Source organism: Rissa tridactyla, chromosome 7 (genome assembly GCF_028500815.1).
Source record: "Rissa tridactyla isolate bRisTri1 chromosome 7, bRisTri1.patW.cur.20221130, whole genome shotgun sequence".
NCBI classification, from domain to species: domain Eukaryota; kingdom Metazoa; phylum Chordata; class Aves; order Charadriiformes; family Laridae; genus Rissa; species Rissa tridactyla.
In genome coordinates, this window is record NC_071472.1 from 28,220,358 (window position 1) to 28,247,348 (window position 26,991).

Genomic DNA, 26,991 nt, shown 5'->3' on the forward strand with positions numbered 1-26,991 from the left:
CAATTCTCAATAAATCTGCAGAACAGCATAGGAAAAATAACCATGCTGAAACTAGACTACAGGTTTACTTTCTTTCTGTTGTCACTAAAATAAATGGGATGCAAACTGCAGTACTGAAATATCAGAGATCTAGTTATCAGAAACAGTAAAATGGCATATACTGTGTGCACAGTTTGTCCTAATGAGTCATTATAGCAGGATATATTTCAAGAATGCTACAAATGTATTTTTTTAGAAAGTGTGTTGCTTTCTATAGACAACAATTTGCATAGATAGAATGCAAACATTGCATAGACAGAATAAAACAAATGCAAAACTTCCTCCTGATTTTTTAAGTATATTTAGCATTTCTCATTTTATAGTCTTTTGAATATTTGTATTTTAAAACAGCCTTCTGAAGTCTCACATTAAGACATGATCCTATGATTTTTCCATTTCAAAAATAAAATTTCAGTGATGTTATTTGGATAAGCATCAGCAAGGGAAACAAAATTATGGTACCGTCAATTAAATATTCTTAAAAAATATGTTTAAACCGTTTTTGTGCATTGTATTCAAAGTACCTGTAGCCAGTCGTTAAAGGAACTCCACCTTTTTTCCAGTAGACATGTGGCTTTGGGTTGCCCCCTACTTGGCATTCAAAAACAATGCTCCCACCTTCAATTAATTTATGTACCATGGGTTTTCTTATGAAGAAAGGAGGTATGGGTTCTCCCGATACTTCCTCTGCTGCAGCAGAGACATCTTCCATTACAATGTCCTTTGTCTCCACATAGCTGAAATAAGATTCCAACACAGGTAAGCGAGCTGATATCTGAAGCTCTCATAAACAGAGTGCAAGAGACTAATGACCACAATAGGAGCAGTCTGTTTAGGAAAGTAACTTTACCGTTTTTCTTCTGTAACAGCCTTCTCAGAAATGGTTTCTCGAGTCTCAATTTCTTCTGAAACTGCAAGGCAAATATGATACAGTGGATTTTAAAATACTTTAATAGCACTTAAGCCGCAAGTTTTGTTGACACAAAGAGAGAGAAGGTTAAGTAGTTGGTTGGCTCAGAGGGCCAGATACTTCCACTTAGGAAGCAAGTTAAGAGTCTCCATCAGCCTGTAATTGGCCTTTTCCTCATATTCTTCCAACCATGTTACCTAACAGCCCTGGAATACAACTCAAGGCATATGTTCTACTTGGGAGCTGACAAAACACCTAAGTTACATTACAGGTAATATGATGCAGCTAACAAAATTGTAATCTTCCTACAGTGATAAATATACTTACCTTTCACGTGTAAGTGGCAAGATGTGCTGACACTCCCAGCCTTATTGGTAGCAGTGCAGGTAAATCTTCCACTGTCTTCTGCAAAGGCTTCGCGGATCACAAGGCGAGCAAGCCCTGCTTTGAAAGTGATCTGGAAGTCCATTGAGGTCTCAATCTTGTAGTCTTCCCTGTACCATGTCACAGTAGGCTGAGGATGACCAGAGATATGGCACTCCAGAGTGACAGACTCACCTTCAGTCACAGTCTTATTTTTGAGGCCCTGTATGACAAAAAATAAGTATCACAGTTAGTATATATTTTCAGACATTGAAATAACTAAAGCCTATTTAAATGGAAACTTTAATGTCAACTTCAAAACAGTGTTGTGTTCAGCATTGTATCCAGGAAAAAAGAGGTATTTTCCAAAGGGAGTTATTTGAAGCTGTATTTGAGATAACTGAACATTACTGTTATTAACAAGAAAATTAAAACTTAGGTTGATGTTTATACAGATTATGGTGAGAAATTGTTTCACTGCAGCAAAGGTCAATCTACTATGTGGTGTAAGTGTGAAGAATCACCCCCATAACAGTCATCCAGAATAGTTTGTATCAGAGATAAATTGTGTGGCTAAGTCTAATACAGAGTTTAAAAGATTCAATAAAGCCAAATTTTCATGGTCAGGTTTTCAGAGACAAAAGTTAGAATGCCAAATGGGTGAAAACATAGTGTCACTCCCCCAGTCTACATTCAAATTACTTACTGAGACTAAGGTGGGTGGAGTAGCAGGGATTTCCGCAGGCACGGGAACTCTGGCAGTTTCTGTCACCTAGGTTGTTCAAAGCACAGTTAATAGACAGCTAACAAAGCCAAGGACATAAGCAGCAGAATTTAGATATGAAAAGAAATTAGGTAAAGAGAACTCTTTGCTTGCCATAGGAAAATATTAGGTCCTTAGAAGGATTTGTGTAAAATAACAAAGATAAAAGTCAGCGGAATGCTGTAAAAGTGGAAAATCACAATAACGAAACAACAAACAAGTGAAGCTTTTTTTTAAGATGAAAGTCAGTCTAAGTGATGGAAATTTGCGTAATAACATACCTTTGCTTCACCTTCTTTCCGCAACACCAAGTGTTCTTCACGCACTGCTTCACCTTTAAAGCTTACACCCATCTCTTTTTTAGTCTCAACATCATAGCGACTCTTATAGGTCTCAGCAGCCTCTCCAAAGGGAGAGGGAACGGGCTCTGCTTTTATCCTGACTTCATGTGGCTTTAGCTGGGGTGGTTTCACTGACTTGGTGATCTTTTGCACAGCAGAAGTAGCTGATAATTCTTTTTCCAGAGTAGCCATGGCAGATCCAGCTATTGAAACCTAGGGAACAGAAGAGAAAGAGTTGTTTTCAAAGGCGCCAGTGTATTTCTTGAGCAGCTTGCATATGCACCTATTGCTTCCTTAGTTACTTATTTGTGGACACTGCAAAAGCTACATATCAACAATGACTTCTAGTTTTAGATTGCAGTAGTAGAATACCGGAGATACCCTTATATTATTGTTGATGTGCCTAGCATTCGCATATTTTCTCTTTTTTTTTTACTTTAGAATTTGATCTTTAAATGGTCAAGAAGCTCTTAAGTGCAACATGAGAAATATCCTCTAAATTTATTCACTTGAGGCCTTAGCTTTCCTTTTAATCAGTCTGATACTACAACAAACAAAACTCCTAATTACGTAATTGTCAGTGATTAAAATAACTGAAGATATTTCAAAATGTTATTGTAGGTGTAATAACTTTGGAAAATCTCTAAAGACAAAAATATTTTACTTCATTTTTATAGTGTTTAATTATGTTTGAGGGAAAAAAATAGATCTTTTTTCAAGTCCAGCTGGGGAGGCAAAGTATGCTTGAATGAGAAAATTAATTAAATGGGAACTTTTAATATTATATGAAAGAGTCAAACAGAAAAATGGAAAAAATAACATTAAAAATGGATGGTGTCACATTTTGCAGTCTGGAATTTTTCTGTTTCAGAAACTAGCTTAGTATGTAGTAGTCTGCAAGAAAGACAGAAGCACTGTTTTCAATGTGCTAGTGAACTGATGATGCACATGATAGGACTGAAGAGGAATACTTCTGCTCTTTAAAAAACATAAGTTGCATGACAAATGTTTACGATTTCACTGTACAACCTGAAGTATTGAAGCTGCATCCTTAGAGACGTGAAACCTTGTTTAAATAGCTAATAATTACAAATGACATTTTAGCAGTTCATGTGTCTGTTTACAGCACTGCTCTTCACTAGTCAAACAGACCAACAAAAACAACTGTAGAGAGCATAAAATTCTTCTTCTTCTTGGGAAAGCACCACACTAGAGTGGGAGGAAAAGTCAAATGGAATGCGTGACCAACTGGTTATTATCAATGAGCATGCCGTTCTTGGAGTTTTCACTTCTTACCTCATATGTATGATCTGGTTTAGGAACCGCAATTTTGGAGACTGTGAAGTGAGGACTTGGCGTGCGGGGTCGCGGGTGTTCGACATGAATTGTTTTCTCAATTTCTGTTGCTCTTTTTATCTACACAAAGCATTGAAAAACGTTGTTGAGAATGTGATGCTGTTCTGCAAACTGAAACAGATTTCACTGGGACATACTTTTTGGAAAAGAATGCAACGTAAACTGAGTCTAACCTCTGTTGATATATGAACTTGCTTCTTTTCAGCAGCTGAGATATGTTTCTCAGGAGGAACATAGACAGTTTTAACCTCTTTAGTGACAACATGACGTTCTGCTGGGGCCTCTGCAACATGCTCTTTATAGCCATATTCCAAAGTTTTCTGCTTTACATAAGCTTCATCTGCTTGTTCTTGTTCCCAAGGTGATCGAACACGTGCCTGATCAACTGCTGCAACAACCGTAGCTACAGCTTCAGCCCTTTTTCCAACTTGAGTCTACAGAGAGCATTGGCAGAATTAATACAAATATTCATCATTATATTAAAGACTCGCATATCTGGCAAATACTTGTAAGTATAATGCTCAGTAAAGTATATTCCAGATAAAGAAAGAGTGCATAGGTATGCAAAAGTAATAACATAAATATCAAATGTGTTCACCCATAAGTATACTTCAGAGTCAGTACATTCAAAGATAGACATATTTTTTTCTAAGCTCTGTCTATGCATATTCAGAACACATCTATGGTTGCGTGCTTTATACTCATCAGTGTTTGTAAGCAAGCCCACTTTTAATACTTTATAGTTACATTTATGGCTACTTATCTAAGAGTAAGGCAGGTACGTAAATGCACACGTAATTTCAAAGTCAGTATGCTCATCGGCTCCATATAACTGTTAGATGCTACTAAAAATGTAAAGAATGTGTCTAGCATCTGATGTGAATATATTTACTGAGGAATATACCCATAAATTTTTTTACCACAGGAGTATCTGTTAATTCAGCGCTAATCTATTTTAAATTATTTTACAAAAGTAGGAAAACAGGGCTTTCTGAGAAATTGGAAATAATGCATTTATATCAGGACTTTTATTTTTTTTCTAATAACTGATAAATACTGTCAACTTCTATGTTATCAGGATCCAAATTTCTGCCCAGTCAGCCAACAGTAGGTGATAGGATGATTACTACTAGTGTTTATTATTACTGTCATAACTGATCCAGATGTAGCAACAGAGCACATGAAATGTATGCCTTGTAGATGAAAAAAAAAAGTAATAAATTATTTCATGCTGATTTTATAATCATTATCACCTTAAACTGAAATAACTTGAGTGAGGCCCAAAAGTGATTGTTTACGGAGATTTTGTTTTATTATTAAAGTAGTGTTTTGGTAAAAGGGACCTCTTATTCAGTATCATTGCCAATTTCAAAATCATTTTTTATACCAACTTGAATTTGGTCCTAAATTTGCATCATCTAACAAGTAACTGTAATCTCTTAGCAATCTGACTACTCTGAGTGAGTTTTATATGCTATGCTCTTTTAATTATACTTTATAAAAGTATTTTATGAATGTATCGTACAGTTTCTAACAAAGTAGGTAGACTTTAAATAAAAGCTGTTGGCAACTATGCTATTCTTCTGCATATGAGAGTTCCTGGCTATATTATAATACAAAAGCTTTTCTACTGTGGGAGTCCTACTGGAACAAAGCAGTGTCAACAAGTGTCTGATTGTCAGAAGTAATAAACTGGACAGACTTGAATGGATGTCGAAGTTTGTATTGTACAAAGAACAATACAATTCAAACCTTAATAGAGAGGTTGTTTCATCTGACAACCATAAAATTGCAAGGAATCGTCTTGTGGAAAAAAAGTTTGCAGAGTCAGAAATTTGAACAAGTAAACATTACTTGAAAGTCAAGTTGGTATGGTGTAGGCTTTCACAGAGAAACCTGACTGTAGTCTGAAAAGTGGCATTTTGTAACAGGGTGAGACATAAATCTCTTTTTCACTAGAAACTTATCACACTGACTGTCACTTGGCAATCATCCCACTTAATGGATATGTTAGCAGGAATTAATTTGAGGGCATTCTATTGTACCCAAGTAGCTCTTAAAAGGTGCATTTTGCAGATAAAACAAATTGTAACATTGCATTACAGATATGCAACAGCTATATTCACCTGATCATAAGCTAGATGAATTTGGTCTTGCTTGGCTGTAATTTCTTCTCTAGTTCTGGACACTGTGACTGGTGCTTTGGTTTTATCAGTGGCAATTATTTTCGGAACTACAGTAGTTTTCTTAGCTTCCTTTTTAATCTAATTATTATAGTAGAAATAAAAGTTTCAGTTACATACGATCTTGAAAGAAATTTGAACAATGGGAAAGCATTTTGGAATGGGAAAAAGGAAGGAGAATTAAGGGGTTAGACCCTTGTGCACTGCACACAGCTCTGTATTATATGTATACTCATAAGTACCGTTACACCCTGACACCTATTTAAATATAAGTAATGATTTTTTTTAAAAAAAAAAAAGCTAAAATGCATTTCAGGAGTCAGTCAGTCCATTTCAAAGGTCAGTCAGAGAAAAGTGCTGCAGACATTCTATTAATGAAAACAGTTAGGAGAGAAAGATAGAGATGGAATAATACAGTCTAATTAGCAGTAGTTCTAAAAATTTGTAAGTGGAATAAATCTTAGAAAGAATGAGCTGGAAATGTACAGTTAGTATTTTTTGAGGGACACATAAGCTTTGTAAAGAAGAGAGGATAAAAGACCAAATATGGTTATAATAGTGCTATTCACCTTTTCATGGGTTATGCTGACTTGTTCTTGTTTGGTAGCAATTCCTTCTTTACTTTTCGATATTATGACCGGTGGTTTAGGTTTATCAGTGGTAATTACTACCTTAGGTACAGAAGGTTTCATATCTTCCTTTCTTATCTAGTTGTTATGGTAAAGAAAAATAATAGCAATCAGTTATGTCTGTTGTCAAAATTACACAGCTTTTCAGGAAAGTGGGATAAGGTTTCAGAATGCATATCAATAAAAGAAAAACACCACCTGAGAAATGAAATAATTCCTTTGTACAGACCAAGTTATAGCCTATTGTATATGCTACATTTATATGAATGAAGTAGATTCAAAGTCATTAACATATTGCATTAATCTGTGTGTGAATTAGAGAAGAATCTTCACACTTCCTAGTTAATTGTGATACATCATTGTTTTGTTTTGTAGAAACTGTTTGCATAAAAATGAGTATTACTGACTTAATATTTGCTCCCATCAGTAGATGGAAATATTTCATCATTTACTCCAACAAACAATGGTTCCACAATATGGTCTAGCAGATGCATTCAGTCCTCACACAAATATGAACTTCCTTAAATCAAACTCCACACCTAAATATATCACGAGAGATAACCTTTACAATTGGTCTTCACAAATCTACCTTCAGACAAAAAGCAAAAGTTGACAAGCATCAGATGAAATTCTGAGTACCCTGGCAATAAAAGCCATAATGCTCAAAGGAAGGGCAGCTGCATTCTTCCTCTGTAGAAAGAGCTGCTACGGGGTCAGTAGAACCAGACCTTCAACGCTGGGCCTATATCTGCAATATCTTGCTTTATAAAGTTTTCATTTTGTAATCTTCTCTTCAAAAAGAAGCAGAACAAAGATACGTAGCACATTTGATGAAGAAAGAGGTTTTGTAAACTTATTAGAGTATAACAACGAGTTAAACACCTGTAACATTTATTTACCTTTTCATGAGCAATGTGCACTTGCTCATGTCTGGTAGATATTTCTTCTCTGGCTCTTGATATTCTTTCTTGTTCTTTATCTTTGTCTGTGGCAATTATTACTTTGGGTACTGGAGTTTTCTCTGGTTCTTTTCTTATCTACATGTTTACAAATAAAGAAGTTTAAATTGTATATTGTTAAAAAATATAAGGTATGTGATTTTCAATACATGTGGAAAAGAGGACGCAAAGAGAGGAAAAATGCAAAACTCTAGAATTCAAAATCATCTAGTCTGGAAACAACACCAACACCACCATAAACAGACTTTTTATAAAATGCATATACACTTAGCATAAAAATACTTGCTTTGCTACCAAAAGCAGTAATAAAATAAAAAAATCAGATCAGAGGAAAACTGTCCTGCATCATAATCAGGTTGAGAAAGTGTAGGATATTAAAAACAAGCTTTAGGTAACTTTTACTTTGCCAAGAAGTTTAGATGCAATCTGCACATAAACATGTAATTTTTTGCCCAAGTGGATTTCTGTTTCTCAGTACTTTAAAGATAGGTTACACTTTCTTCCTTACACCTTTCGGCTAGAATGCAAATGTAACATTTCTCCATAAAAGCTGGTCTTCCATTAAATCACATTTGTCTGATAAAGCACATGCTAAAATCATCTGAATTCCAATCAGCCATTATTTTCAAAATTGATTTCAATGCAGAATGAGTTTTTCCTCCTTTTTTCTGACCCACTGTGCTGCCAACAAACAAAGCAGGCTACAAATAGCAAGCTTAGAAACAAAATCAGAAAAAAAAATGGAAAATTTAGGACTTATTTCCTACTGTCAATTCCTTAAATGATTGAGAATACTATCTAGTAAATCGCCATACAATACATAAAAAATAGATTTTTTTCTAAGTTAAAGCTTCGCGAGTTTATCTATCATGTTCTTAGGCATTAAAAATGGAACTGAAATAAAAAAGGAAATACAGTCATCATCAAAGAGAGACAGGAGAACGATAGCAATGTAAACTAGAAGAGTGACCACATATAAAAGGAAAAAATAATATTATGGTATGTCATTTGTCTTGTTCATAGGCTTGTCTTTTTGATGAGATATTAGATTTCTTGAACAAGGTAGGGGATGACAACCATAGGTAACATCTGTCTGTATTCACCTTTTCATGAGAGATGTGCCTTTTTTCTTGTGAAGTAACCATTTCTTCTCTAGTTCTTGATATTACTGTTTGTTTTGTTGCTTTATCACTGGTAACTACTACTGTTGCCTCCTTTCTCACCTGATTTTTGTAGCAACAAACAAAAAAAACAAAGCCTTAAAATTTATTTTAACAAATTGATCATCAAAAGAAGAGGAAAAGGAAAAATAAGAGAGGAATGCAAGTGAAGGAAAAATACTAAGGGAGAATTATTTCATTCCTAGTGGGGAAATTTTAAATGAGATATTAGAGGGAAAACTTCATCGGTGTAAGAACAATGTTAGAAAATAAATGACAAGGGATAATAAAGGATCACTTTCATAGGAGGCATTCTTAAACTTAAGAACAGTTTAAGAATAATTCAATCCTGCTATGATGGAAAGCCATGGAATAAGTGATCCAAGAACACTCCTTTACAGTCCAGGTGCTCTGTAAGAGTATGCATGCGTTTGCGGTGCACTGGATAATATCTTGTTAATTCCTCACGGTGAATCATGCCTTGCTTGCACGTTGGATGAAGGGATAAAAGGGAAATCATAGAATGTCTGTGCTCTATTTCTACCTGCTCCTGAACAGGTTGAACGTGGACTGCAGTCATTGCTGTCCTTTTAGCAGTTTGCTCTACAACACTTGGAGCTGGTTCTCTCACCATGGCTTGATCCACAGCAGCAACAACCGTAGCAACAGCTGCTGTTTTTTCACTGTCCTTTCTCACCTACATTAGTCACATCAAAAGACATTTTTTCATGTTTTGCACACGTTCAGAAGAAGCACAAAACAAGTACAGAGACAGAATGTTGCAAGGAAGCATTTGCAGCAGAACTCTCTCAACAGCAGATACACACAGTTTTTATTCACAGCGTCTCAGATTCCATTTAGCAGATCTATTCAGCAGTGGTAAGTCCACCCACAGAGCAAAATCTTAATCCTTAAAACAGACTTTACCTCTCTAGCACCAGCTGCAGCCTCACCAGCACCGCTAACGGTAACTTGTTCTTGGACCCCGTATCTCCCCTCCCATCTTTCTTCAGTTCTTATTTGGGTAGCACTTGTAGATACTCTTGTTTCCTTCATCTGGGCTTCTGTGGTTGCAGTGTATCCTTCCTGCTTCCAAGGAGGAAGGACTTCGGCCCCAGCTGTTGTCACTACCTGTGTTCTACGGATTGGAGATGGAGATTTCACTGGTCTGATAGGTGAGGTGGAGATTCTTCCAGCAGGAGAAACTGACCTAATGAAAGAATAAAGTATTAATATAATTAATGTAGTGTCACACAATGACAATTATATAAACAACTTCAGCCTGAACTTGAATTCACTCCCCATTTAGGATATCTTCATTAGTTTGTAGTTTGATTTTAAAAAGGTTTTTGAGGGGTTCTACTTGTAAATTACGCTTACCTGGTTTTAACATTATGCCTAATGTGTGTTTTTGTCACATAAAAAATAGCATGTGGTAGCCACCTAGCAACAACATAACTAGCTATTCCTGCACCACATCTCATTTCCACGTGTCATCCATACATGTGTTCAGACTCCAGCTTCTGATCAGGGCCTATACTCTTTCCCATATTTACATTTACAAATCTCAGCCACAAAATTGGTAGCCGCTTGGAAAGTGATAGTTTCTAAATTTTGATATTCCAAAAATTCAATCCCATTCCTAGCAGAGAGTTTTAAAGCATTTCTCAAAATGCTTTAACAGGCTTTCTAACTTAGATTTTCTTCAAAAGGAATTTTTTAATGCTGTATTTCCCAGATCGAATTAACAAATTGCAGCAGTAGGGGGCAGCAGTATCATATGAATTTTTAGATTTATTTTCTAATGTGTTGTATGTCTAAAAGTGGTTTGACTAGTGGGGGAGTACAAACTCCTAGTTCCATGTGCACTCTAGATGGCACTATTGAATTATTCTTTCATCTAGTTGTTGCTAGTTACTGTCAATTAATTTGTTCCTGTCCTTGAAAGTTATTCTCAATGAGGCAAAATTCACCAGCATACATAGCTCTGACAAGTTAAATGGGTTTCCTCTAAGAACTCAGCTTGGAGACATTCCATGATGCTGGTGCTTCAGGATGCTGAAACTTCAGGACGTCCAAAGCAATTTTCTCTCTACTTGCCCCTCAGCACAGACCTCCTGGGGTCTCACAGACCACAAGCCCTGATCTTCAAATCACTCACTTTCCCTCTCAAGGCCCTTTATACAGCAGAGATAAACTTCACCTTTCCACAACCACAGTTACCTTGCCTAACCTCAAAACGCTATTTCCGCAGTCACTTCCAGCACGCACATGTTCATTTTTTATTTTTTTTTTTACATATCCTTCCATTCTGTCTGCCTGACATCAGAATGTCATTCCTCTTTTCTCTGTTCATCTAAAATAATCAAGGGCCAAGTGCTCTGCTGTTTTCTTCTCTTCCGTCATGAACTTCAGCTACTTCAGCTGAATGCAGAGCAATCAAATGGGATTTATTCTCTAAAGGATTTTCTTCCATATGGGATAGAAAATTTACATAAGAAGCACTCACTTCTGTAACAGTGGCAACAGCACATTATAGCTCGCAGTCAGAATAAACTCAGTCAGTTTTAAGTCAGTTCCTTCTTCCATTTTTGTACTATGCTCTCCTTCTACGGCATTACTGCTATAAGTGAAAGTGATTCAAAAAGCAATCTTGTCTGAAAGAGTAATAAGTTTACCTTACTGGTGAGGGTGTTGGTGCTCTGACATGTCTTACAGGTGATGGTGATTGTCTAACAGGAGATGGTGATTGCTGTCGTGCCATTTGTGCTTTTGCAGCAATTATTGGTGGGGTTGGTGATTTCGATGTAGGTCTAGGAGGCATTCGTGGAGGTGCTTTGTGTGGGAGCTGTTGGGCTGTCGCACCTTCTATGACCATTTCAACACTTGTAAGTGACCTGGCATCAAAGTGGGCTTCAATCTTCTACAATGAAATCAGGAAAAGAAGTCTGAGATACTGTAGAAGTAATCATCCACATTTTAGCCTTACCTGCTTTGTTTTTGAAAAATATACCTTTTCAATTCTGGCTTGTCTTGTTTGTGAAATCTGAGCAGTCGAAACAATTGTCTTTGTCTTTTTAGCAGGAACGGCTTCTTCCTCACCTTTTGGAAGAGAAAACATGTTCAGGAGAATTGCATACAGCAACAAACAATAAACAGCTGCAGAAACAAATGAATGGTCAATTCCAATTATATATAAATGTATATGAACAACAGAGAAAGAATTAAGCAACCATCTATTTTTCCTGCAGTATCTATAGACAGATAGTTGTGAAAACAGTTGAAATAATATTTCTGCATTACTATGTCATTAGAAAAAAAAAAAAAAACAAACAAAGAAAAATACATTTATTGTAGATTCTTCAGAATCAGTCCTGGATCTCAAATGACTACACAATCTGGAAGCCTGACTGAGAGGAAATCCAAGCAATACTGCTCTGGGTAGAACGATTCACTGCTACAATTCTCCTCTATCTAAGAACTGTCTTCATCCTTTCCAGGCTCATTTACAAGACCATTTACAGTTGTGCAGCCCAATCTACCTGGTCTATCAACGCCAGCTTAAAAATACAACTTTGAGAAATATACAGAACAAAACAAGAACAACCAAAAGTATCCCACACTTTTTTTTCTGTCTACTCTATCCTCAGTTTAAAGAAGTTTAATTATGGAGAAACGGTCCTTTGGAATTCTCAGACAAAAATCTTTGTCAAATTTCACCAAAGACACTGCTTTTTCACAACAAGTTAATAGCCTTATAGAAAGAAGTTATAAATGAACCTATTGATATAACTTTGATGAAGTGGTGCATATTGTACCATTACTACAATGAATACTCTCTTATTTTCATGGCTCACAACTTCATCTCTGTTACCTTGAATTAGCAATTCAGCTGTTGAAGTAGCACGTCCCACGTTATTTGTGGCATTTACTGAATAGGTACCGGAGTCTTCAGGATATGCTTCTGCAATTATTAAGCTGTAAAGGTCTCCTTCTTGTAAAATTTGAAAATCGGGGGAGCTTTGGATTTCTACTCCATCCCGATAGAACTTCACCACAGGTGTAGGGATTCCAGTCACTCTCACGTCAAGTCGAACTTGACTTCCCTGTCTTGCAGTCATGCTCTGTAGTCGTTGTGAGAAGTTTGGTGGTGCTGTTCCAGCTACGGTTTTATTGAAAAAATAAATAGAATAACAATAATGTCTGTTAAAAAGAACTGTAAGGGCTAGATATTTTCATTACTAGAAGTGCACAAGGTCTATTTCTCCTTCGCATGCTACTCACAGGTGATACTACCTTCTCATTCAAAACATTATGAGTTGATTTGCCAAAATGCAAACACCTGGAACTTTTTTCCACATGCTTAAAATTTCTGATAATTCTGATTATGCCCATGATTGCGAATGTTTCTAGAATTAGAGGTACATTGATTATACATTGATCATACATGTATACTACATAAGGAGTGAGTGCAATCTCTTGGGTATGGCCTTTTATGTGAGTCATTCTGTTAAATACCATTTACATCATTAAATATCATTAAGGGCTCCATCCTGCAGAACTTTATCCTTTTTTTATGTGTAGTTTGAATGCAGCCAGTGTGACAGATGACATGAGCAGAAGTATACAGGGCTAAGCCAGAAGTTTGTGACTGTGATTAAGAGTTTATAAGATCAAGATTAAACTTTATACAGTTAAGATGTGAAGGACGCCGTTAGAAATTACTGGTGGGAATATATGCTGAATTCTAGACTGCTTTAGGAGAAATAATTTGTTTTGCTGTTTCTTTGCTAATCATGTGTTTCAAATCCAAACTTCTTTCATTATCTGTGGCACTGCGGCTGTCGCTCACTTTCTCACATTGCCAGCAGAGAGAGGTGCCTTTCTTTAGCTGCTTGATACCTGTGACAAGTAGCTCAGCAGTACTAGTTGCTTGCCCAGATCCATTGGTGGCTTGTACGGTGTATCTTCCACTGTTTGCTTCTGTCACGGTGGGGATCACCAGTTTAGCGCGGCCATCACTAAACGAGATCTGCACACCGGGCAGAGTTGCAGCAGAGAGAACCTGGCCATCCCGATACCAGCTCACCTCAGGAACTGGGAAACCTGAAGAAAAAGGACGACAAGAGGAGATTAAGATGCTAGGAAATGCCATATATACAAAACTCCCATAATACTTGCTCACGTATGCACAGTTATAGTGAAGTGTAAGGACAGAGGAACAGATCAATGATCGCATGTCCAGTGCCACAGTGGTGAATTTATTTTTCAGAAAGGTCTTTAAAATACTCAGAGCAACAGGTCAACTGCACAGGCTACTGCATTTAGGAAGTCACTTGAATAATGAGCAGTCTGTAGTTTGGCAGTCCTGTTGTGGAATAAAAGTACAAATTACGAGGGGGGTGAATTGATGCATGTGAGGGTTTTTTTTATTTATTTGCTAGTATCTAAGTAGTATTGCTAACAAAATCCAGGCCAATACTTTGGAGAAAAAGTAAAATCTGAACTTGCAACCAAGTACTTGTCCTAACACTAAATGATTTCAGAAAACGAAGTGACAGAAAAAGTGACTGTTGCAGACATTAACATCAAGTACCCCAATGTTGTGGGTTTTTGTTTCTTTCTTCTAGAGTGAATTCTGTTTGAGCTTGGTGGAAAGCAGTCATCTGGAATCAGCTGATCTTTTGTTGTTCAAATATATTATTCTTTTGTTGTTGGGATCATGAGCAAGACTCTTCTGGTCAGAAGAGTTTCACCTGTATCTACTGCTGGTTTTTAAGATGTAAATGGTGATTTTAGATTCCTAATGGAAAGTCTCTTCCCATCGTTCTACTCGGCCAACTTTATTGAGCAACTGAAATCCATTTGGCAAACAGGTAAAATTCTTATATGAGTCACTTAAGGAGAACAGCTAATTTAAGGAGACAGTTCCAGCTCAAAGTCTTTTTGTAGTCCTAGAATACCATTTCTCCAAAATGAAAATCCCTGCAGATTTACTTTAGGTACTTCTCTACTCAAGCCAAATCACCAAGTGCACTGCACAGGGGCTCAGGAATGACGTCTGAGACTCTCCTTGCTACAGCTGCTCTAATTTTCCTAGTTCCACTCTCCGTGGTTTGGAAAACCCCAAGACCACAGAGTTCTGCTTCCTTTTTAGAGTATCCCTCCTATAAACTCATTTCATTATTTTGTGCTTTAATGTGCCAGGAATATGACTGTGTGAGACTAAAAAAAAAGAGGAGATTGAAGTCTCCTGCAGTCACACCAGACTTGGTTTGGAAAGTTTTAAATTTTACTCATAGTTGAAAAAATGATTTTTAGATATATGTAAAATAGAAACACAGAGAAAGAGAATGCGACCAGTTTTAGAGAGGATTAAAATCAAAAGGGTAAAAGTATGTTTAAGCGTTGTTAATTTCACAGGTGGAAGTTGGTCAAATTTCCTATCAAACAGCCCTGATGGTGCTGGTATAATTCAACTTTGTACTACTGGTATAGGACAATTTGGGCATTATCACCATAAATACAGAGTAACCAGCAGATCCCACTGATTTCATCCAGAGATACGTCTTCAACATTTGTGCAAATCAGTTTCAAGATGTTTCAAGCTAGGCAACCAAAAATCATGTTGTCAATAGTGAAATCCTTGAAACATTTTTATATTCTTGGTGCAGCATGATTAGCAAGCACAGGAGTTTTTGTGGTAAGTTGAACAAGGCCTACATTTTTAAAAATTGAGTCTATTTTTATGTCTCAAACTCATATGTTCAAGGGATCCAAAGTTAGAAGCTGTTTTGGAAATCTGAGCCCTAATTCACATTAAAAGAAACTCAGCTTCTTCACAAATCTACTAGCACTCTGCTAGTCCCATGCCACAGAGCTGGGAACTAGAAGGTAAGATCTAGCTCAGATTATAGATATTTTTGCCTGGACTTGGAGTAAGGACTTACTTTTACAAGTGCCAAATTGCACTATGTTTCGAATATTAATTATTAGGATATTCTTTTTCATTTTAGAACTGTCCTTGAGGTTTTTTAAGCTTTATTGCAAGAAAGAAGCAAATGAACCTGAAGTGCCTCAACTTCACCGCTTAAGTAATTGAATCAGGTGAGATTGTCCTGACAATGACAGAAGTGACAGGAACTGCCAATTTGTGTACAATGTATGTCCTGCTTTCAACAATATGCAGAGTGTAAAGGCTGGCTTGCGTTGCGTAATACCTGAAAACATCAGTTCAAAGAAAGTTAAGTGGAGAGTTAATTTGTTCTTTATGGACAAATTCAATACTTGATCCGTACTGCGGAGACATGAGGATGGGCACAGTTCTAATAGCAGCAGCACTGCAGACTTTCTTGACAGTGACGTGCTGTCTCATGTCCCCTCAGTCACTGTTCACCCAGTAGGACTCCCCCTGTGACGATGTCCTACCTGCTCTGGCATCTACTGCTTTTAATCATAGGGTTTGTGTGTTCTGCGCTTTCTGAGCCCAGGGGGAGGTACTGGGTATTTTTGTCTGCTATCAAACCCTTGTAAACTGGCACTTAATTCACAGTCTGATACAACAGTACAATTCATTTGTTCTGGTTTATAGACTGCAAAATTGCATCTCAGGTGGTTGCTAAGCTCTTCGTGGTACTCTTAGATTAACCAGGCTCTTCACGTTCAAAATGTAGCTCTGTATTAATACTTGACTTGCATATTAAAAAAGCTGGGTTATCAAAGATAAACAGAAAGTCTGAATTTCAAATCCACAATAATTTATGACAGAAAGGAAGGGCATACAACGTAGCAGAATAAAGCTGTATAGTCCATTATTTATGCAATTAGTTAAAGAAATTAAACTTTCATATTTTTTACACATTAGAAAAACTAAATGCCGAGCCACTGTCAGATCAGTCAATCTTGGTGGATGCTTTTGGGGCAGGAAAGATACTCCAGAATCCCACAATGTGAATAAAAGCTAACAGGAGATTGCCTCACATGATATGTGGGACTAAAGTACAAATACAGCATATGCTATTAGAAAAGCTGCTCTATCTCCTCTTAGTGAGAAATCAAGTTCCCCTCCCAAGTACTCCATGATATTACACAAATGAAAATAGCCAAAATCACACATTAACATTAGCATCCTAACTTTTTCTGATGATATATTTATGTATTCATAATAATAATAAGCATTGTAATCATGAGTGGAAAGAAACTTTTCACAGAAAATTTACAGCGTACAGACAAGAAGAGGTCCAGGCAATTAACTGAAGAGTAGAGGGCCAAGTAACAGAATAAGGCATGAAAAAATATCCTGAATTGGCTACAGGAGGTGTTCAAACACCTTGTGTGAACCTTGTGTGAGTCAGTGTCATCCAAAGGGGCCAAGGAATGAACCACAGTGGACCGTAGATGTCAGAGATCTCTATAGCTGGACAGATCATGTGTTTGCACCTGTCACAGAGCATTTGGGTAGTGTTTTACGGTATGTGGATCATCACATTGCTAATGCCTGTAAGACAATATAATTCCATCGGCAGGAACACGTGTCATTTCTCCTTACTCACTGCCCAGGTCAGAGGCACTCTTAAAACAGGGTGTTGGTTAAGTTAAAGTTACCTCGGGGGCTTCTATGGGGTTTTGCACAAGATCGGGTGCTTTAATAGTGTGTAGACTAGCAAAATGAACCATCCTTTAAAATTATGCGGCACCTTTAAATTGCACAAACAAATTATATTAATCTAGTCTTGTACAACCATCATGATCACCATACACGTCTACAATCTAGCAAATGAGGGTTTTCTACCCTATTCAGTGGCCACATGAACCCAGATTTTGTGCTTTTAATCCCCCTGCCAGAACTCTGGAGTCAAGTAAACACAGAAGGTGGAAATAAGCCTCAGCCAGAGTAAGGCTTAGCACCAGGTCAATGAAGAACTAGCATATATGCCTTGCCTTTTGCACCTTGAATCCTCATTCTGTCCAATCATCATCCAAACATTATTCTCTCTGCACTCATATCAAGTTCCCTTATTAGCACAGTATGTATTTTTATGTACATACTTTTCATGCTATTTCCACCCAGTTTTGATGATTCTAACGTACATGAGAATTAGACATCGGTCTCATTGGCAGGATGGTTGGCTGTTGCCTGGGAAGCCTTGTGACCTTATGCAATATGCTTTTGGATATCTGACAGCCCTTCACAGTGCTGATCAGTACCGTATGATGTGGATATGAATTCATGTTTCAGCACTGATTTTTACCCATTCAGATCAGATTATGATCTACGAAAAGCGTTATCGTTTGTCTCAGCATAAACGTTACTAAAAATAACAATAAAATATAATCAGTCTTGCAAGAATGAATCAAAACCTTACCACTAATATGAGCCTCAAAGGTTGCGGCACTACCCTCCAGTGCCACAACACTTTGTAACGGCTGCGTAAATGTTGGTGCTTTCGTCGTCATCTTTACAGGCACTCTGAAAGCAACAAAAACATAATTAGATATCAATGGCGAAATTCTTATTACACACACATCCTTCTTGCTAGATTTTAGGAATATTTGTAATTATTTTCATAACAAATTACTCTTCTCATTTTAAATCATGTTGACCTGGTGAAATGTGGAGACTCTAGGTTTTGACAAAGTTATACAGCCTATTACTCTTAGGGCACACTTGGCTGAGTTGGATGTGAAACTGTTATATTTAGTGAAGCTGTGATTTGGCACTACAAGTATGCAGCAGGAGACAAAGTTCTGCTTGACTCATTGCATGACCTTGTGCAGGTCATCTAGCCTCTATTTGTCCATTAATCTCCTTTGCCTAAAGGGAAAATAATCTCCACGTAAAAATTTTTTTGAACGATTTCACAATATTTTGCTGGTGCAAAGCATTTGCATTCTCCAGTGGAAAGACAACTAGATCACTCAGTAGCAACTGAAAAAAATGTGAAGGTCTAAAATCCATTTGGTTTTTAAAATTAAAAAAAAATAATCCAGGACTCTCTTTTAAAAGCAGTCTGTAAGCAATGAATAATTTCATTTTACACAGATGCATACTGGCAACAAAGATGAAGATAAAATTCTACTCTTTCTTAGAGAGTTTCTCAGTGGAATTTTGAATATGGGAAGACAGCCACCTTGGAAATGTGAGCTAGGATATAAAGTAGCCACTGACACTGATGGTTTGAACAACTGCAGATCCATGTGAAATCTGAAAGGAAAAAAGTTTGCTTTCTTTTCCTACGCCACAAGATCTTACTTTGAAATAGCACACTGCCACTAGATAAGCTTCTGTATCAGGAGTATTTTATATTTGCCTGAACATATTTATTTACTGATGTTGAATTGTGCAGGTTTTTAAAATGTATTTAGTGTTTTCTTAAGAGTATCATACATCTATTAAAGTTACAATTTTTCTCATTAAAAAGTCTCCCTGAGAGCATATCACGCTCTTACTAAACAGGGGTTAAGCCCACGATCTTTTCAAGTCAATCTCACTCACACATTTACTGTTGGTTACTTTAGCTTTTGTGCCTGGTTTTGTGACAGTCCCAGGATAACTTAAAAATTAACAAGAAAGTGAAGTTTCTTTCACTATCAGCCAGATTTATGCCACCTTTCAAATGGGTGAAAATCCTTCATTATATGAGTTCCTTCAACAAAATCAGTGCCCGGTGCCTACAGACAATAAGTGCATAGGGGCAGCACTGGATATTGTATTGGGATTTTGAGCTGCTTTTTATCACCTTTACTGGTTATCTGGATACTTGTTGCAGCTTGACAGAGGAACAGCCTTTTTAACAAAGATTTTCAGCTTTGAGGGTAGAGGGAAATGAGTTCAAATTAGAAACAAATGACCAGCATTTCATCATAACACAACACTAGTTTTCTGAAAGATGAAGACAAATATCTGTCACACGTAATTCGCTAAGATCTACTTCAGTTATAACTATGTTTTGAAGCTCAGATAAAATATATGGAAATAATGTTAGAATATAATTAAACATTATGAAAGCTTATATATATATGTAATTTCCTGATTCCAGAATAGATTGGAAATCATTTAATTAAGTAGAATTGTCATGGAGTTCACAGAAAGTTTATATCTTTCATTGTCAAGGCAAATTTCAGTGATGGAGATCTGATCTTATAAGGCTTTTTGTATAATTAGAACTGAAAGTATGCATCTGAAATGTCATGTTCCAGAAATAACCTTCCCAGCTCTGAATGACAGCAGACAAGTGTTCCAGAGCTGCCATGTAACTGATACCTTAGCAGTTGATTCCCTTAAAAAGTCATCAGCGCTTAGCTGATACCATATGCATTTTATCAGAGCTATTCTTGGAGCTTCTCAGTTTATCTCTCAGTAGGATAACCTTGAACACTCCCAACAGAAAGGAGGTTTTAAGTTAAGCAGATGTTTCCATGCACTTTTCAAATCTTAATTTATATAGTCTCCAACAATAAATACACTGGAAAAACTTTTTGCTGAGTGTTATTGAAATTTACTCCCAGAAATTTAAGATATAATCCAGCCAGAGAATTTAAGCGCTCCATGTCTATACTCTGAAAACTATACCCTTCTGTGAGCAAATTTGTAAAGAACAGATCATACCAGGATTATTAATGACTGATAAAATACTCATTACACCAGCAGAAACATGCTACTAACCTGATCTCTCAAAGTGCCTGTAAGAGTGGGCTAAGCCCAACGAAATCTTCTTGAACGACGTCCTTATCCAGAGTAAGATTTTTTAGACAATCCCAGCATGAGAATTGTTGAGCCTCTAATCATAAAAACAAAACTACACAGTCTTGACAGTGTAGTTTTGTTTTTTTGCAATCCCTACACCCGAGGCGAGGCGGGGAATGCACGACTGCTCAGAAGTGCTAACATAGTTGTTTTGCTTTATATACCCCAGCTCTGCTGACAGGTCTGCCTCATCCTGTCAGTGCCAGTTCTGATTGGTTTCCTAACAGAAAGTATCTTGTGAGGGGGGATCCGCTCTGTGTAACCGTACACCACCTGTTGGTTTGATCGACAACGCTAATTCTGGAAGCACAAAAGGGATTCACCGAGGAAACATCATCTGTTCCAAAGATTTTGATTTATAATTTGATTTGGTTTATAATGTGCAGTTTACAAGCCATTGCGAATTTCCTAAGTCATAAGCACAAGACAAAGAAAGTGATATTGGAACATTTTAGCAGAGGATACGGGAAAGTCAGCAGCAGTCATATTGGTGAGCTTCAGCCTTACTTTCTTTCAATATAAAACATCCAAGAAGATACCAAATGCATCTGTCAATCACCAGACTAAATAAGTAAGCTGAGCTCAGACATGTGGCTGCATGCTATTAGAATACACTGTGTAAATTATTTTTTTCCATAACTTTGCATTCTATAATTGTATTTGGTAATATATAGATTCTGCGATTTGGTTGGGTTTTTTTGTTTCCATCACAATTTTTCTGTTGGATGTTCCACACAGTTAGGCTTAACAAACAATAGCATGCAATGTGCAGAAATATAAATTTTTTGAGAGTAAATTAACACAGGCAACTACTGTAATTTCTAAAAAAGCAGATCTTAAGTCTAATGGCTTTTTTCTAGACCTGTGGAGGCCTTGTGCAGACCACAGAGTTAATCATCCATGGAATAGCATATGAGTTTGTGAACCTCCACTAGCCCAGCTTTGCCACTCTATGCAGCTAATTGTACCATTAGATTTGTTGCCTCCAGAACAGGGGCAGAGCTAGAAAACGACCCTCTTCTATAGCTGGAATGGGAGGTGTTTTGCCCCAACACCACATCTGCCTGTTTCATTTGTTGCCTTTTCCTTTCCTATGAAGTGGAACATATATAACGCATATCTAGTAAACTCTTTAAGCACATAACTGGCTTATAAGCCTACTTATGTGCTTAAATTCAAGCATGTGCTCAGCTCTTTTGGTAAATCTTCAATCTGCTGTTACCAAGATCCACATTGAAAAGTATCACCCAGAGGATACCTAGAGAAGTAAGCACAGGCTGGAGTTTTGTACTATCAATCAGCTGCAACCTGATAGAAACAACCTGAACGAAACCTCCAGCAGGAGCTCCAGAAAATGCCTGCCAAGGAGAGAGAATACCACCGCTACGATACCTGCAAGAGGGTATTATACTAGAGGCTGCAGATCTGGAAGAAACAAGAAATGACATATTGCTGTGATCTCATAAAATAACTTCAGAAGTTTGATCTGACCTTTAATTTATCCATGCCACAAGGTGTCAACTTTATGGCTACTCTTGGCATGCAGCAGTAACAGCAGCAACAGAAACTGGAAGAATAGTCTCCACACTGGTACTACCCTGGACTTTTGCAGCGGTTGAAAGTCAGAGTACTGTGGCTTATTTTTAACTTTGTGTTGCAAACAGATGTCAGAGAGCCCACTCTCTCTGTATAAGACTTAGTATGATAACAAATGAAACTTTATGCATTAGTGGGGAGAAGAAGTTAGCTTCTACTAGAAGGCACAAAAAGTTCAAAGAAATCTGTGTGAAGGGTATGTAATACGTGATTCTAATCAGGGACTTGCTACATTAGCAGATGACCATTTTTTCTCTGTAGTTAAATGTTTAAATATTCAGTGAGAAATCAAACTTGGAGAAAGAACACAGGCTAGTATCTGCAAGCTTAACAAACACAGCCAGCTTAATGATGATGTCTAAGTCAAATAAACAATGAAAAAGTTTATAAATACGTGATAATTTCTAAAGGACAGAAGTGTGCAAACTGTCACTTTTGAAGTTACGAGATGATCAGAAGTTGAAATTTTTCTATTTCAATCAAGTCAACAATTGATGACAATAATAGAAAGTTACATGGAAAAAATTTTGCTTCATTCAAATATGTAAAAGAAATATATTGTATTTTTTAAATCAGTTCCTACCCGCTTACTTTTTTTAGAAGTTTTACATTTGCTTTTGATCGCTATTAAATCTATTTCCTTTCTAACAAAGGTTTGTACCTTCTCAACTTTTTACTTTCGCTGGTGAATTCAGAAAAGAAATTGAACTGTGAAATATTTCTCTCATGCTCTCAAGGAAATAGGAATTATTTATATCGCATGCCTTCTGTTAACAGAATGACTATCAGCACAGTGTGATTTCGATATGTTTAGTGTAACATAGTGCATCCACAATAAAAAGCAACAAGACTTCCGTCTTATTATTGTGTAGCAAGGACACTGCTGGTGAAAACTGCATTTCTTTCCTCCAGGATCTAACATAAGTCAGATCCAGATAATGACAAAGACTTCTTTTCAGGCAGACTTACAGATTGGAGATGGTTATGAAAATTTCAGCATTTGCTTCAGTCTGCTACTGTTTTAAGTATAAACTATATATTGCCAATATTTCTATAGTATACGTATTACATCGTAGGCCAACAATACATTTAAGAAATCACAAGTAATCTTCAACACCTGAAACATTGTGGTGTGGATATCAGCAACCTCTTTGTATCTGATTCGCTTTGATTAATTCTAATAATACTATTGACTTGATGAGTGGAGCTGCACAGAAGTTGGCCCACGTGAAGATGCCTTGAAAGCTGAAAACTTTAGTCAGAGCATAAAGACAAATCCATTCTTACTTCAACACTGAAAGCTTTAAACTGCCATCTACGTAAGTTTTCAATGTGCTTTTTTGGAGTGCAACTTCCTAATCTGTTTTTTTAAAAAATCACAACCTTTCCTTTTCTCCATTATTTATCAAACGGTAGCAGTGTACTGTCAGTGGTAGTGTCAAACAGTACTGCATGCTGTAGCGGCATAGCCAATATAGCATAACCCCTGCTTTCTTTCCTGGTTTCTTAATCTATCTAGACATGCTAATTTGCAAACTGCATAAAAAGAGTAAGTATCTTTCCCGTTTCCTTCTCCACTTATAATTTCCCTTGCTCCCTTCGTTCTTTGTCCGGTTCTTTCCGATACATTGTCTGCTGTACCTCCTTCCATAGACTATTTTAATTTCACTCTGCCCCCCAAACCAAATGTTCAGAACCAAGGGAGTTATGAAATAAATAATTTGGTCACTTGAAATAAAACTTCTCACTGATAAGATGCTGTCCTAAATCCTTATAGAACTGATAAAACACAACCCAAAATGTATTTAGACACTATATCCTTGCTGAATTTCCAGTTTTCTAAAGTCTAAATTTGGGGGGAAAAAAATTGCTTTCCCTCCTCCCACCCACATTCTTTCTTTAAACTTAGAAATAACTAAAAAATTCTTAACTGTTAAATCCTGACCTGAAATCCAAATGCATTTCCACCACCTTCATCAGCTCCCCTTGCCCTGAAAATGCTATAAACAGTACTTTGCAATAAGACCTTTAGAACCTTAGATAAAGGCTATAAAATGCTTTATAGTCACAAGAATATCCATGTTTGTGTGGTGCAGCTGGCTTCTGAAAAACTGCAGCATTTTCAGATGCTAACATCTCCTAGCCTAACTGTTGTAACTGACTGTGCAAGATTCATTCATCTTTTTCAATACAAACTAGAACTTTCTTGCATAAAAATGTTTTACTGTTACTGAAGAAGGCACTGCCAGCTGCTCCCATCGCAGAAACAATATCTAAGACACCAAGCAATTTTTGAAACTACTTTATCTATTTCACATGTTAACAACTTACACGTGACTAGATTTGAATGGGTATGGAATGGTTATCAGGGTTCATTGGTGATAGCTGTTGCTCATATCATCTCCTTGGAAATATCTAAGGAGGAGATTTACAGACATCCCTTTTCCGAAGTCTGTCTTGTATGTTATTTCTTTATATATCACCCTGCACATTTACATATGTGGAATGAGGGAGGAATAAAAACATTACTTACTCAGCACCTCACCTTAGAAAGCAGGGCCCTACTAACAAAACCTAGACCCTGATGAAGAGTACATCTACTAACTCTTCCACTTCCTTCCACAAAACAATAATTAATATCATAATACTGGGGACAAATTTTAACTAACATCGAGCTAGTCATTAAAATTTGATAGATAGATACCTGCATCCTGACAAATTTTGCAGACCTTTTTATGAATTCATGGGCATCTATGATTTATAAAATGAAAAGAAACAAGCACACTTACTGTGTTTCATAACGGATCCGTTCCCTGGAAACACTTGGAGCAATTACTGTGCTCCTCATTGGCAAAAGAATGATCCTGGGTTTTTTGTTTATAAACATCACTTTCTACTATTTTGTAAGAAAACCATAGTTAAGAACAGATTTCTATTTTGCCTCATGTATTATTTAGAAAGGATTAACTTTTTTTTTTTTTTTAATCAAGGCTATTAAAGTTCATGTTATTCTTACGGGCTGACAATCAAGAGGAAAAGAAAGAAGAATCCAATGCCTTAAATTTGCTGAGGAATCAAGGTCAGCAGTCACTGCATTCTGCACTTGCATTTTTACAGAATAGGTAATCTTATACATAGGAAATCTTATATGCCGTACTTACAGATTCCAGTTGATAAAAGAACATACCTTTTAGGAATTTTTTAATATTGGGGGGGTGGGGGGGGGGGAGGGTGGTGTCTGACGTGTACTTTGTCAGTCCTCTGAATGTGACTGCAGTTAGAAAGACAATATTTTCCGTAAAATCTTTAAATCTAAACAACATGTGCAAAGAAGGAGCTTAGTCATCAGAAAGGTAACTGTATGGGATCCACAAGATGTTAGATACTTGTCTCCATTCCCTTTTGGGAGAAGCTGTTTGTGAGATACAGGGTAAATAAGCAGAGCAAAAACCGCAGTCCTCAGCTACTATATTTACGTGCACGTATACACAGCCTTGTGACTCTTCTGTGGGCGGGATGCCATTGAGTTTTCCATAATGTCAAGCAAGTGATTTATGTGATCAGGTGAAGACATGTACATGATATTTTTTTCAGCTCGTTTCCTCTGTATGCCTGTGCTTTAATTTGGAGATAAATTTAAGTTTCTACCAGCCAACCTGCATCTTGCTGGAGACAAACGTTTAATGTTTTTGGCATTACGATTTAAGCAACTCTTAAAAATGTTGTTTCAGTCCCAGTTTTGCACAGATGATGCCTACCTGGATGAAACACAAAGAAGCTGCACTGCTTAAACCCCTATCTGCTCTCTGTGAGAGGTGCGAGTGCATTGCTGGGGTATACAAACCCAGGGTAGGCCTAAACAGAGTTTATATAAAGAATGACAAAATGTTGCACAACAGGCAGCTGCACAGTACACGTGTACCTGTGGTATTGACAAAGCCATACCATTCAGTGCACTGAAGCAGAAGTCTGAGTAGCATACAAATCATTAGCTAGGTAGGACTTTGAAAATATGAATCAGAACGATCAAGCTGAAGAACAGTTATTCTGAGGTCTAACTAGATGTTCTGATGGTTATTGCGTCAGTCAAACAGCCGTCTGAAATGGGGTATTTTCTGAACTTTTTTCAACGCCCCAAAGGGATAACACTGTGGAAGTCCTCCTCTTTATCTGCATGGAGCTTTGCAGCGAAGTAGAAAAGACACCTAGACTCTGAATTCAAGAGATGGACCAAAAATTTCATCACACTGCCCTACAATCCAAAAGATTCAATTTCACTTCATGTTTTCTTTGTATCCTGAATGGATGCTGTGGGTCCTGAGGAATTCTATCATTGGGAAGTCCTTTGTTAAACTAAGGATGTGCTTTAAAATTAGCGTGGGTATCGCTTCATAATCCACTCCTGTGGACTGTAATGACATGCATTAACTGGAGATGGACTGCTGTGTCGCACTAATCCAGTCCTGAAACCAGAAGCAATATAGCAGAAGAATTCTCCATTATGCTGCCTTAAAGAGACTCCCTCTTCCCTGGAGACATTCTTGGTAATAAGCATTCATTAGACAAGGTTTGCTATTACTAGTAACCACTTCTTTTGATGCCCAGCCTCCTCAAAATGTCTCAAAGCTGTTAGAAATAAGGTAATGAGCACTGTATTTAATAAACCAGAGAATTCTGTAGTTATAAACTCATTTGATTTTAAGTCCTCATTCATTTGTGTCTGAATTCTCTATATAAGCTAGTGGGAAGAACTATTGATAGAATCGATGGCATTGATGGAATTTGTAGAAGAATAAAACAGTGGGTACTGATGAATCACCAAGGAGATCTGTAATTTTAAAGGCTAGTGTCTCTTTTTTCCATCATCATCTTCTGTTAGATTTGTCCAACAAACCAGAACAAAACTGCAAGAAATCAGAAATCACTGTCTAATAACTGCTGTGCAG

The 26,991-nt window shown here is 37.0% G+C and overlaps 1 protein-coding gene across 39 annotated transcripts in view; it reads right to left on the reverse strand.

Moving 5' to 3' along the window:
- TTN (titin) overlaps nt 1-20,594 on the reverse strand; it is a 244,262-nt gene extending 223,668 nt beyond the window's left edge. For 36 of the 39 annotated variants that reach the window (XM_054210416.1, XM_054210411.1, XM_054210415.1 and 33 more), the window contains exons 1-19: nt 20,369-20,594; nt 18,069-18,172; nt 13,606-13,809; nt 12,578-12,865; nt 11,717-11,805; nt 11,382-11,626; nt 9,631-9,913; nt 9,248-9,400; nt 8,647-8,766; nt 7,484-7,621; nt 6,525-6,662; nt 5,899-6,036; nt 3,946-4,206; nt 3,713-3,832; nt 2,357-2,629; nt 2,019-2,084; nt 1,277-1,535; nt 890-950; nt 564-776 (exon numbers count right to left, since the gene is read on the reverse strand). In XM_054210416.1, coding sequence (XP_054066391.1) covers nt 564-776; nt 890-950; nt 1,277-1,535; nt 2,019-2,084; nt 2,357-2,629; nt 3,713-3,832; nt 3,946-4,206; nt 5,899-6,036; nt 6,525-6,662; nt 7,484-7,621; nt 8,647-8,766; nt 9,248-9,400; nt 9,631-9,913; nt 11,382-11,626; nt 11,717-11,805; nt 12,578-12,865; nt 13,606-13,809; nt 18,069-18,159 — 3,140 coding nt within the window. In that variant the 5' untranslated portion in view covers nt 18,160-18,172; nt 20,369-20,594. The remainder of the gene's footprint in view (nt 1-563; nt 777-889; nt 951-1,276; nt 1,536-2,018; nt 2,085-2,356; nt 2,630-3,712; nt 3,833-3,945; nt 4,207-5,898; nt 6,037-6,524; nt 6,663-7,483; nt 7,622-8,646; nt 8,767-9,247; nt 9,401-9,630; nt 9,914-11,381; nt 11,627-11,716; nt 11,806-12,577; nt 12,866-13,605; nt 13,810-18,068; nt 18,173-20,368) is intronic. The other 3 variants (XM_054210417.1, XM_054210392.1, XM_054210385.1) reach the window with 2 other exon arrangements.
- Nucleotides 20,595-26,991: the final 6,397 nt, after the last annotated feature.